The 13,576-nt window shown below is 35.6% G+C and overlaps 2 protein-coding genes across 3 annotated transcripts in view; both read right to left on the reverse strand.

The window, feature by feature from the left end:
- Positions 1-13,576, reverse strand: part of LOC108651688 (short-chain dehydrogenase/reductase family 16C member 6) — a 184,647-nt gene that overhangs the window by 163,838 nt on the left and 7,233 nt on the right. The gene's annotated exons all lie outside the window — the stretch shown is intronic.
- Positions 6,415-9,556, reverse strand: LOC108649546 (estradiol 17-beta-dehydrogenase 11). Its single transcript, XM_089265266.1, has 6 exons — positions 9,317-9,556; positions 7,636-7,791; positions 7,392-7,568; positions 7,059-7,131; positions 6,687-6,993; positions 6,415-6,612 (listed from the first exon to the last, which is right to left on the reverse strand). Exons 1-6 carry the CDS (start codon positions 9,476-9,478, stop codon positions 6,528-6,530), a joined length of 960 nt encoding a protein of 319 aa, XP_089121392.1. The 5' UTR covers positions 9,479-9,556; the 3' UTR covers positions 6,415-6,527.

Consider the following 13,576-nt stretch of genomic DNA (forward strand, 5'->3'; position numbering starts at 1 on the left):
GGAAATCGGTAAGGTGTAGGTAACAGGTTGATGGGAGGCGTGTCTACATTGTCATCTCATGTCTATATTACTATCATGAGATATTCATCTATTATTAATCAGCATAAGGAGATGAACTCTGCTAGCTCTACCCAAGGGATCGTCTATGTTTTCATTCTATACGTTCGTCAATTTGTTCCTACTCAACTTGAGTACCTTAAGAACTAAGAACAGCAAGGGCTACTACCTCTAGCGCTTTCCTAATTCAAGTTTATTTCCATTTATAAATCATATTTCTGTGAAATAAAAAAATAATTGTTCAACAGTTTTTATGTATTTGATATAATTTATTATATATTATTAGCCAAAGTCGCTAAAATTTTTTGATAATTATAAGTGAATACATTAATGTTTATATTGACACATTCATAATTGGATATTCTTTACTAGTATACATACATATATCGATGGCCTGTTCATGGTATGGAAAAGCTCATTGAGATGGAGCAATAGGCACGGTAGTTATTAGAGGTAGTAATTTCTATAATATTTCTAAGAAGAGGTAGAAGGTCTGCATAGAAACACGATATCTATGTAAATATATTTATGTATGAGTGTATATATATGTATGTATATTTGTGCATATGTGTATATGAATCTCTGTGTGTTTGTATCTAGGTATATATGTATGTATACATATGTACATATATGAGCGTACAACACCGTTTACATCTATATATCGATAAATTCACGCGACTTTAGAGCAATCACTGGGTAACTGCGAGTCGCGCACACCCGTACTCGCGCACTCGTGCACTCTGACTCCTGCTGCCGACTCCACCCATTTATTGCCGAGCGGTGCGACTCGATGCGACGCTGCGATCAGCATACGAACTATATATGAGTCTTATAGAAATTATGCGTGAGCTGCGGAGCTGTGGAGCTGTGACGCTGCTTGCGCCTAGGCTAAATTTGCTGGCATTTCATGCAGATGTGCGTGTATTAAAAAAGAAAAGGAGAAGAGAATATAAATGTAAATATTCATTACTGGCAACAACAACAACAACAAACACAAGGCGAGAGTGCAGCAGCAAACATGCAGTTTATGTTGAGGCTGGCTCTAAGCTGTGTGCGCGCATTTATATTTACATTTTCACATTTTCAACTGAGCGCGTGACCGAACGGGGACCTTTTTTTTCGTCTTCAGCAGCGATCAACGGGTAATGGCACCGCCACAGCCACAGCCACTGCCACTGGTGCTGGTGCTGGTAGTGCCACTGGCAATGGCAATGCCAATGGCACACATGGTGCAAGTCTGTTTTAGGTTCCAATTCCTCCTTTTTTGTCGAATGCTTTAGCACTAGTTTTTTATTGCTTCATAATATTTTGTCTCTTCGGGCAGCGCCAGCAAATAATAAAAACACAAGTAGGTGCAGTAGGAGGTGCGCGACTACGAGATACCCTTAAACATAAAAAACTATAGTTTAAAAATTAAACAATAAATATGCTACAATAATATACAATATAATTTATACATCTGCTTAAAATAATCTTACTATTTTAATAAATAAATTCAAAAGTAAAAGCATTGTAATTATTGACATTAATAATATTAATAAATTGAATAGTTGGAAATCCAAATAATAAAAAATTATTAAATAATTATATAGAGAAATAAAAGCAAAGAAAATATGAAGCATTTAAAAAAATTAAAATTATTTTAAAAATGGATATATAAATAAAAAAAATCAAATTTACAAAATACTAAAAATTATTAAAATACAATTATAGAATAAATAAATTAAATGAATTAATTATTGCCTGGATTCGAACCCGCACCTTCGTCGCTCTCTTTAATCAGCAGTGAATGCGCGTTCCATCTCTACCCACGGCGCCACTCCAGCACTCGTTCTGTCCCTTTCACTCCTATAAGCTCGCTACCTGCTGACCATGCAAACACACATATCAATCACATTTGCGAGGCTATTTATAGAATGCCAATGCACGCACTGGAAAGTGTGCATGTGTGTGTGTGTGTGCACATACATGGAGTCAGAGCTTTGCGCCAAAGCCCAAAAGCTTTTGCCAATTGACCTCACGTTTTCTTTGTGTGTTCGTAATGCATTTACAGCAAATGAATACAAAGCTTCATTAAAGAATTTAACATTATAATTAAATATAAACTGCTTTAAATTGCAAGTTGATACAAATGGTCATTTATAGTAATTTTTTAGTATTTATAAAATCTATAGGATATTTAATAAATTTAATGCAAATTTAGGAACTGTAGCACCAAAAGCTAAAGCTTATCAACTCTCTGCCGCTTGCAGGCGGGCCGAGCCCTGTTAAAGCACATGAAGCCACACGCCCCCTTCTGCCTGTTACATATAATTGAACAAACTAATCATACCCCGAAATTTCCCATTTTCATTGAGTTCATCGCTTTTAGAAAGTGTATATATACATACATATGTATGTATGTATATACATATGTACATGCGTTGACTATGAGCTAAATTTATTAACGCAACTCATTTCCGAAGCAACAACTATTTCATCTGCGGCATGAGGCACACACATACACACACACACACACACACACACACACACACACTTTCACACTCCTGGCAATTGGATAGAGTGTTGATGCTGATCACTTTGCCCTGTCCCTGGCCTCAAGTGCTCCTCATGTGGCTTCGCCTCTTTTCCACAGCACAGATGCAAATGCAGAACTTTTCATTTTCATTTTCTTTTATTTTCCTCCTGTTTTTGTTGCTTTTTGGCTATATTTAGCATTTTATCCAGCGTAGCAAGCGGCCTGACAATATGTTTTTAATTTGCATGGCAAACATTTTTGCGATTTTGCTGCACTTGCTGTACTATTTCTACGTGTTTATGCTCGCCCATGCTTGAATCGTGGGTGTATTGAGTTTGATGATGCGTTCAATACTTGCAAATGGATTTGAGTTATCTGTTAGCTTTAAGTCGTCTTGTATGCAGCCAGGGAAGGCGTGGCAAATATATTGATTTCCACTCTCATTTCCCCAAGCGAGTATGACAAAGTCGGTTAGGCCTGACTGCAGCCTTTCTAAGCTGTCAAATTTGTTAACGTGACGCAGGTCAGAAACAGGTAATTGTGATTTATAGCTATTAGCTGAGTAGTTAGTCGTGTATAACTACATACATACATCGCTATATAGTAACTATTTGGACATATGTATGTATGTATGTATGCTTGCATATCCCTCCTAGTACATACCATTAATATTTAATTGAAATTTATGTTTTTGGCAAACGTCGCCTGCTGGCGCACGCTCTGTTGCCAATAACAGCTGCTGCTTTGCCTCAAGTCAATTCAGAAGCGTTTAACACTCGACATATAATACACATTTGATTATTTGTCATCTATATACATACATACATACATGTATATATGTATATAGTCTCTGCAAAGGAAATTGGCCACGCGCCCAAAACATTGCCATCTTTTCGACTTTTCCTTCGCTCGTTTTTCCTTATTTTTTGCCTTTTTTCGCACAAAGTGCGACAGCTTACATCATTGTTAAAATTATCAGATTGTAGACACATTTTGACATGGATGTCGTATGGCCACTTGTCCAGAAAAACGCTGGCACTAAGGTAAAGCATCGCAGCCATCGTCAGACCCTCGCCCGCGCTATGATCTCATTTCGGTCTGCCGTAGACTTTTATTGCGGCTACTTTGGCTATGTGACAAAAGAGGAGACGGCTTGAATTTCACTTGTTATCCACTTATATGTATATATACTTGTGTATTTTAAAATATCTAGTAATTCAGTTAGTAATTACAGTTATCAGACAAATTATTTAGCCTTAACACTAAAATTCAATTAAAAATTTCGCAGTTGAAGCTTAAAATTATAAAATATTATATCTATTTTTTGATTATCATTTGAATAATAATATTTACAATTTTTTAAGTCTTTTACTTAATTTGTTGCATTATAAAATTTTTTTTTATTATATATAAATATATATTATTATTTATTTATAGAGTATTCAGACTACGTTAGCTGGAAAAAGTTCTTATTTTCTATGATGGCTGAATGACGCGCGAAGCTGTCTGCGTTTATTAGGAAAAAAAAGCTTAGCCATTTCCGCAGACACATCATTTTTCCAATAATTTAAATGCCCTCTAAAAGACTCTTGAGAAAAGTGGATAGATACGTATAACAACAGGGAGACATGAGTGAGACGATTCCTAATTCTCTTCGTCTACCTCTATAAATACCTACATATGCATCTACATATGTATATACATCTATACTATAAGGAAAGACCAATAATAATAATAATAATAATTTTGAACATCTCTTTATATGTTTATCCACAGTGAGCGTTCATAATATTTACAGGGTATTTCATAGTCCATAAGAGGGCGGTTTTCTCATTCAGTTCTATGTGAATGGGTTCGCGTTGTCAAAATATCTATATTTTCATATTAAAGCAACATTTTAAAGATGAATAAATAAACACTTAACAATTATCACATCTGTTAAAAAATAAATATAAATTAAATATAAATTGTTCATGCATTACATTCGTCATCAATTTTTAATTCAATAGAAATTCATTCGCCTGAAAATGACTTGCATTTGAGCAAAATGAATAAATTAAATCCTTTTATCCATAGAGAGGGTATATTGATAATATAATTAATATATATTTATATCAATATCTATGTAGATTCATAGAGTTTAGTCAAGTATATGTTTATCAATCACACCATCTCTATACAAATTGAAATCCGATCAACTCAAACTTCAAACTTAACCAGACTCTTAGTGGATCATGCAATGTGTTTATACGACGAGACGGGTATATATGGCTGTCAAAATGTCAAATGATTGCGCTGACATGCGTGCCATGGCCGCAGCTAGATGCAGTTGATTCATTTGTCCCTGATTTGTTCACATTTCTGAAAGGAACAACAAATTTTGGAAAAAGTGTCACTCTGTCACTCCCTGCTCCATCGGGCAGTGCTACGACTATGACCTCTTGACATTTTTACAACCAAACAACGGCCGCAATGTCGCACATGTGCGACTGGTTCAAAGGTTCGACACCAAATTGACTGTATTTATAAACATCTCTAGCAGAGCGACAGCATAGAAGAAAGAAGAAGAAAAACAAGACTATTTTACAAGCAGCCGAACGCAACATAAACGCCCCCAAAATTAATTTTAATTATTCAATTTTTATGGGCACTGAAAATGTGAAATTTAAGGAAAACTCGACTACTTGTTAGGCGGATTTATAGACACGCATACATATGTATATCTGAGACAAAATATATTTATATATATGTAAATTGCATGAGTATAATTAAGTCTCGATTTGAATAAAATACTTTTGAGATTCTTTGATTGCTCACATCTCGAAAACTATATATGCTATTGACTTGAATTTTGAAATATATATACTTACATACCTAACAGGCTGATAATTATTCATTTCCTTCTCATATTTTATTTCATTTTTGTAGTATCGATAAATATAACATGAGGATGTTTGGTTTTTGGCGAATTGATATAGCCATATTTTAGTGAACCCAAGCCTCCTTACTAACCCTGTCAAAAATGTTCTGAGACAGTCCATCTTAATTCAAATCCATATCTATTAGATGCTTAACTTAGTCTTAGTTTCTGTATTGAATGCTCGATAAGCCAGGAAAAAGTTCCCACGCAAAATAACAGCAACCAAATTTACGACTTCATCGAATGAGAAAAATATTTACTAGTCAAATGTGTCCCTAGTCGAGGATCGATCGATAATTGGGAGCGGAAGTCCCTCGTTCATTCACAGCCCTTTCAAATTAAAGCAACAAAAAGACAAACAAACTGAAGCGCTGACATGTCCACATTCGGAGTTTTCAATCAGCTTGCCAATGAGGCGTACAGCCAAACACGCCACGGACTGCACTACGGTAAACATATGTAAATCTCACTGTGTGTGTGTATGTGTGTGTGTGTGAATATGTAGTCATAGTGTGTCACAGGCATGAATATGTGCATCATTAACACCTCGGCAATAATATGGAACCGGGCTTAGGGGGTTGTGAAAGGCTTTTGAAAGGGAAAGTAATTATGTAACTGCTACATATGAGGAATAGAGAATATTGGTTTAGAGCGAGAGTTTTCATATAAGGTTAGGTTGTTAAAATATTTTAGTCTGGAATTGAAAACAAGTAAGAACGTAGCAGTCGAGCTCTACCGACTGCAGAATACTCATTCACTCTACAAACGCTGCTAGTGGGCGGATGGGGAAACTTCCACGCATAACACCAGTGTATGCTCCAAATTTCAAATCTCTAGCTTCATTAACTCGGCTAATACCAATATACTCATTTCACTTTCGTAAGCGAGTATAATGTGTACAGAATTTCAACAAATGTTCATTTTATTTTGTAATGTATAAAAATCTTTAAAATAAAATCACAAAGTAGATCATATAAGACTCTTCATCGAAATTTAGTTGTTACCAAAAACTAAAGTCGATATAATACAAGCTTAGGATCGTACTTTGACCATCATCTGAATATGTTTTCTTGAAAATAATACAAATACCTTCTCCTGCCAGCTAAGCGGAAACAGACTGCGAAGAGGAAAAGGAAATTAATTGAGATATATAGATATCCATTGCATATTTGAGCCACTTCAAAGACTTACTAGAGTAGACGATAGAGGAGACAGAGGAAATCGGGCAAAAAGACTTCACGCTCGTTATTTAGAATACCCTTAACGATGCGACGGGCGGCACCGGCGCCACTGATGAGTGGATAAAAATCGCTGAACTTAATCATTTCATTCAAGTCGCAGACTTCGTTGTTGGTTCGAAGAAACCAGGGCAAAACCGTGCAGACGTGGATGTTGTGGCACTTCTCGAAGGCCAGCTCCAGGCGCAGCGCTCTCATGTGACCTGTGACCCCAAACTTGGTGGCGCAATAAGCGCTGTTATAGGGAAAGGGCAGGACGCCTAAAATCGTAGAAGCAAAGGTTTCAATTATACATCACATTACATAAGTTATAGTTGATGCTTACTGGTGCAGGAACTTATGTTGACGATGTGCCCCTTGTTCAGCTGCTTCATTTGGGGCAGAAACAGTTTTTTGGTCTAGTTGGAAAAATTAAAATTATATTATTTTTATGCCATACATAAAAGTTGACCAGATAAGAGCTATATGATTTGATATATTGAAGTCTTTCTAATTTGATTTTAAATCTTATTTCATGCCCTTATAAAATAAGTGTAATGAAAGTTTTGATACAACTCTAAACCATATTAGTATTATATCAAATGGCACATCTAATTGGAAAATATGATCACTCTTGCTTGGTCCCTCTTCATTTTACTTCTAATATAGCTAGGCTCACCCAGAAATGGGAAGTGAAGTTGACATCGACGATGCGCTGTATATCCTTGGGATCAGGATCCATGGGATTGTCGAGCAATAGAATTGCAGCATTATTTATCAGTATCGTTACCGGTCCTAGATCTCTCAGTATATTCGATTTGAGCTCACTCAGCTCGCTATAGCTAGCCGCATCCACCTGGAAAGTTGCTAAAATGACAACTGATAGCAAAGACTAGATATGTGTATGTATGTATATGGTTAACCTTATATGCCCTGCTGCGCACCGGGTAAGCCTCAGTGATTTGTCGCACTGTTTCTTCAGCGCCCTCCAAATTGATATCAGCTATGGCTATGTGACAGCCCTGTTTAGCCAGCTCTAGGGCTATCGCACGTCCAAGTCCATGAGCAGCTCCAGTTACCTGATGGAGAAATGCATTTATTTGTTGTAATCATATATTCTCCATAGAGGGTAGGTTCCAGACCCCATTGTAGGCATTGGTATATCTAAAATATTAAATGGTGAGACTGGATATGCAAGGTAGAAGACGATACCTGCCCTGAGTTTGTTGTTATACAGAGTGTACTGAATCTTTAGGTATTCACATATTTACAAGTATGTCCGTCTGAGTCTATAGACTAGATATAGTAGCTAAAGCGGATTCACACAAAATTAGCGCTCAGTTAAAAAGTGCTTCAAGTGGATCAATATTTTAATATAAATCGAAATCAAAGTTTGACTTTTTCAAGTATTTCAGGCACGTTTCAAGATCTTGACTCACCACAGTTCATATAAAAATTCTTCTCAAGTCTTCACTTGTATTATAATTTGAAATCCGCATAAATCTTACTTGCAAAGAAAAGAATGAATGAATGATCACAAACATCGCTTCAATTGTGAGTAATGCGATTTTGAATTATCTTTTCAAAATTAGCATAAAATTGCAGAAAAGACAAATGGTCAATTCAGAGTGAATGACCAGAGAAAAATTAGCCAAGCTGTGAATTTCGAATGTGAGTTGCAAATAAATTGATGTGCACTCGCATATCTATTTATAGGGTATAGCTAGACGTAGTTCTCAAGGCAACTCGTTGTCTCTCCCCAATAAAACAAACATAATTATATAGGCGGCTAACTGGCTTTGATCTCTGCTCTTAAATGTTGTGGGTATTTTGTATTCCATATGCCTTAACAGGTGTGTAATTGGCTTAGAAACAAATGTTATTCGACTTAGAGTCGACTTATATATTCTAGCGTATATACTGTGAATCCATTAAAAGTAGCTATAATATAACCGACTAAATGTCGCAGGTGAGACTTTTGAGCCGATATATAAGTGCACTCTATAGAGTCAAATGCGAGTCAGTCTCGACCTCGAGAGCTATTAATGCTAGAGGAATGAATCTTAGCGTATATATTCCCGTTTACAAAATAATATTGAATTTCTTATTGATTTCAACCCATTATCTGACTATGGATCAAAACTGAGATACTACTTGTAGAGTGAGATCCTTGAACAAACCATGTGATGATTTAACTATGTAGTACAGTCTGGAAATTTGCTAAACTCCGATATATCAATGTCAGTTGCATGTACGGAAAGTTCTTTGAGAGTGGTAGATCTAACTAGGCAAAGAACAATGATCGTATCTATTTGCGAAATTATATATGTAAGTATGTATGCATTTATCTATGTATGTATGCAAATAGTCAGGAATGATTGTAGCTCTGCATTGCGCTTATCCCAAGGGCATATCACAATCACTCATTATATTATATTATATTATATTATATTATATTATATTATATTATATTATATTATATTATATTATATTATATTATAATATATTATATTATATTATATTATATTATATTATATATTATTATTCGATTATTGTCCTTTACACTTTATTTCACACAAATTTCGTTTCACTCTTCACACATACCAAAGCCACTTCGTCTTTGATGCTTTTCGTAGACTTCAATCGTAGGACAACTTGGTATATCTGGAATATCAGTGCAATCAGCAGCAGCAGAGGTGTGATAAACAGCAGCAGCATCACGGCCGTGAAAGCCTGCAGCCTAATCAGAGTATTTGGGAGCGCCATGATTCGACTGCCAGAGAACTTTTAGGCTCCGAGCAGCAACGCGTTCACTTGACGACTGTTTCGCGGTCTTCAAGCAGTGCTGAAAAAGCTCAGAAGTTGGCATACTGACAAAACCTGATCTCCAATGCAAACCTGAATATAATTATCATTTAACAAACTAATTGCAAATTTATTTTATGGAGTCAAAGTTCGTTCAAGAAATCCAGATTTAATTACTTAAATACGCTTTGAAAAACTGGCTCTATAGTTTTGGATACCATGTGCGTTACGCTGTCTCAGCTTCTAATGAGAGAGAAAGAGCAAAAAGTAAATAAGAATTTCAATTTAATAGCCTGATTACCATGCAAGATTTTATATTGGAAACTTAATTGTCTCAAGAGTTAAGTGAGGTATTCTAGCCTCAGCACACTTATGTCCCATTATTGATTCGGTTAGGATTATACGAACAGATAAATACAAGTGCTTGAGATGCTGTTGCAGCAGCTAAACCTACCTCAATTATTCGAAACCTGTTCAGTTTCAATTTTCGTTATCAATAACATTAATGTCTTCGATTGTAATTAAGATCGTTTTTATGAATTTTTGTGATGATGTAGAGGAAGGCAAAGAGAGAGAGCGAGAAAGATTTTTAAAAATTCCTTCAAGTTTATCAAACATTCTTTGGTACCTCAAAGTCTGGCTTAGCAAGTCGACTTTGCAAGGCAGCAAAGACCCAGCGCACCTTCTGCTCAGAGCTCATCTTATATGCTTGATTGGCAGAGTTTCCCACGGCTAGGCAAAGGCTGTCTCGGCAGCTGCTGCAGGAAAGCGAAAGTGTTAAGCTGAGTGCTTGGAAAACGTTAATCTTAATTACTTTTTTTTTTAACATGTTCACTGAGTAACCCAGAAAAAGACCAAGCGTAACGTGGGTGAGGCAATTTCTCAGCGTCGCTGTCAACACCAATTCCTAAGTGCTGCAGCAGGTCACGAGTGGCTGCAGCGTCTAATCAGACAGCGGCATAATATCCTGCTGATCCTTTCTCCACAGCGCGAGAGCTCTAGGCAGAGGTATGAAACATATGTTTTAGTTTAGAATAGAAAAAAAATGAGAAAACTGAAATAGTCATAAAAAAATGAAAATAATAAAAGCAAAACCAAAGTAAATAAATTAGCTCTGGGGCAATTAAGAGCCAAGCAATGGGGTATCAACGACTACGCAATGCTCGTGCACGCATGCAATGATTGGAAAACTAAAATTTTAAGGCACTTTTCCAGTCAGTTTAATGGGAGTTTATACTTAGCTTTTACATCTTATGAGTTCTGCAAGATGTACTTGGAACAAGATTGGATAACTTTGTATATGTATTTATTATGGGTATTCATTTGTAGAGCAGCTGAAGTCGAGTATTCATAGTAAATTACAGGTCTCTATAAACGATAATCGATATATATTAATTAACAATAATCAATTATTATAATCGATCAGAGTACAAGTATACCTGGTTTATAATCGATCTGTAGTGATATTCAACTCGTCTATATATAGTGAATTCCATAAACATTTTCATCTAGATCAATTATATTCTATAGTATATATACTTTACAGTATATATACTATACTATAGTATAAATACATATACATTAACTGCCTAGCTTCTAGTCTACTCGAGCGTTAGATTGATAGAAAAGCAACCAATAGACTCTCCTCACTAAACGAACGAGTATGTATATAAAACACAACAACTACTTAGCAACCTGATACAGCAGGACTGGCAGGACGAACGGGACAGACTGAAACGGCAGCTACGTGGTAGCTGCTGAGGGACATGATGATGCTACTGCAAGGCACTTGCAGCAATGCAAATGCAATTGTGAATGTGATTGTGTAAGTGAGTGTTTCGTTTGGGTACAATGATAATATTTTCTCACGCAACAGGAGCTGCAGCAGGAGCAGGAGCAGCAGCAGCAGCAGCAGGAGCAGGAGCAGCAGCACTTGAACAGACAGTTGAATGTCATAATTTAACAGTTTGAAATGTGTGGCTTGTTGCTAGGATATGTGTTTTGGAAACAGCACAGCTGGCACAGCTCCTGTTCGCGCTGTCTGTTTAGCTAAGGATTCCCTTCAATGCTGCTCTTTTCTCTCCCGCATTTTTATTTATGTAGAGCACTGAATGCCACAGGAAGGCGTATATAATGTTTATTAGTAACATGGGTTCAAAAAACCCTAAAAACAAAAAACAAAAATTACTTTTCTCTTGATGTTTACACATTGAAATGGTTAGAGGGGGAAACTTGGATGGGCCTGCATTGATTGTAAGCTAATAGCTAGGATCAAATCACGAAATGAAATGAAATGCTGAAATACCTTGATATTCAAAGAGAAATCTTTTGATATCACTTTTTTCTGATATAATATTTCCTTAGTAGATCCTATGATGGATAATTTAAGATAAATTTTGACAGTATCTGACGTACTTTCACATCTTCTGAGCTACTGCGATAAATCCTTTAGTTACTTCGTATAACTACACTAAAAATTCAATGAAATATATATTTATCCCAATAGTATTCTATCAATTTAAAGGCAAAGTCAATGTCTATTCTCTCTTCCATTTGCCACCTTGCCAGCGCATATATATACAGAGGGAAAGAAAAAAGTTTGTACTTGAACCGCAGTATGGGGCCAAAAGTGATCTTCATATCGAGTGGCTTGCCTTGCGCCGCTCGCTCCGCCTGCGCCTATTTTTAGAGCGAGTTTTTTAGAGTTCACAAAACGGAGGAATCTTTTCGTATAATAAGTTCATAAATAGTCCATTTTAAGTTGACATTTTGACAAGTGGAAATTAATATTACGAGCGCAACAGAAATGATGAAAGCGAAAAGGTAAAATTGGAGTAGCTAGGTGTGCCAGACTTTGAGATATCCCTTATCTAAGAATTTTATATTAGAAATTGTATTTGCTTAAATAATTACTAGTAAAAAATTATTACTAGAATTTCTATACCAATATATCATTCATTTGACATCAATATATAATGTATTTGGATAGAGAGATTAGATGTTCCTGAATTCATTTCAATATTGTAGTTTGTGTGTGTTTCCCTTTCATAACTTCACAAAGTCAGCATACCCTCTTCGAAAGGGGTACACACAGCTGTATAAGTATAGATCTAGTCATATACAGTTTAATATAAAAAAGATTTTCACATAGTAGAAGCAACCATGCATAAGAATATGATAGAATCGATGAGCTGCAGTCATAAGAAATTATTATTATTATTATTATTTTTTTTTTTTTTTTCATTCATTGTAAGGAAACATGTGAAAACAAATATAGGATGCTATGTATAAAAATTAAAAATGAATTTAAAAAATGAATATAAATATGTTAAACTTAAAAAAATAAAAATAAAAATATGTAATCAAAAAATTTTATTTAAAAAGTAAGAAATATTAATAAAGACACAAAAAAAATCTTAAAAATGTAAAAACAAATTTTTAAATGTAAAAAGTTTTTTAATATGATCAATTAAAATAGTTTAAAAAATTTTAGCATAAAATCAACAATACAGAAAATAATAAAATAAAATAAAATAAACTAGGAAAAATATTAAAAAAATAAAATAAAATTTAATGTATATTTGCAGAATTCGTTTATTCTAACCTTTCGTGTCATTTCGTGTGCTGAGGTCATAAAAAATGAATTCTACTTTAGAGTCGATGCAGTAAGGCATAGAAAGACATGAAAGCGAGCACAAATACACTGAACGAAGAGGTAGACCACATGGAGCGCCAAGCATGAAATGTCTTCGCTCACTTAGCCGAGCTCCAGTGCACATGTGATGCGGCATAGGGCATAGCCCTAGACGAAGCCGTAGCCTTACCCGTAGCCGTAGCCATGGTAGAGGATGGGGTTGAATGACAACCACTAACAAAACAATAAACAACAAAAATACACCATATTCCGAAACAGTGCAAATCCCAAAACAATGTTTGAAATATGCTTATAGAGCAGACCGAGCAGATCGATCGATGTTACGAGCCGACAACTCCGCGGGGGCAACAACAGAGCAGAGCAGAGCAGAGCAGAGCGGAGCGGAGCAGAGCAGAGCAGAGCAG

The sequence above is a fragment of the Drosophila navojoa genome, chromosome 2, assembly GCF_054131105.1.
Source record: "Drosophila navojoa isolate 15081-1374.11 chromosome 2, UAZ_NAV_1.0, whole genome shotgun sequence".
In the NCBI taxonomy this organism is placed as follows: Eukaryota; Metazoa; Arthropoda; class Insecta; order Diptera; family Drosophilidae; genus Drosophila; species Drosophila navojoa.

Coding starts and splice junctions, on each gene's coding strand:
- LOC108649546 (XM_089265266.1), bottom strand. CDS start 9,478: ATGGCGCTCCCAAATACTCTGATTAGGCTGCAGGCTTTCACGGCCGTG. Junction 7,132..7,391: donor ACTTCACTTCCCATTTCTGG/GTGAGCCTAGCT, acceptor TTTTCCAACTAG/ACCAAAAAACTGTTTCTGCC. Junction 6,994..7,058: donor CAACATAAGTTCCTGCACCA/GTAAGCATCAAC, acceptor CTACGATTTTAG/GCGTCCTGCCCTTTCCCTAT.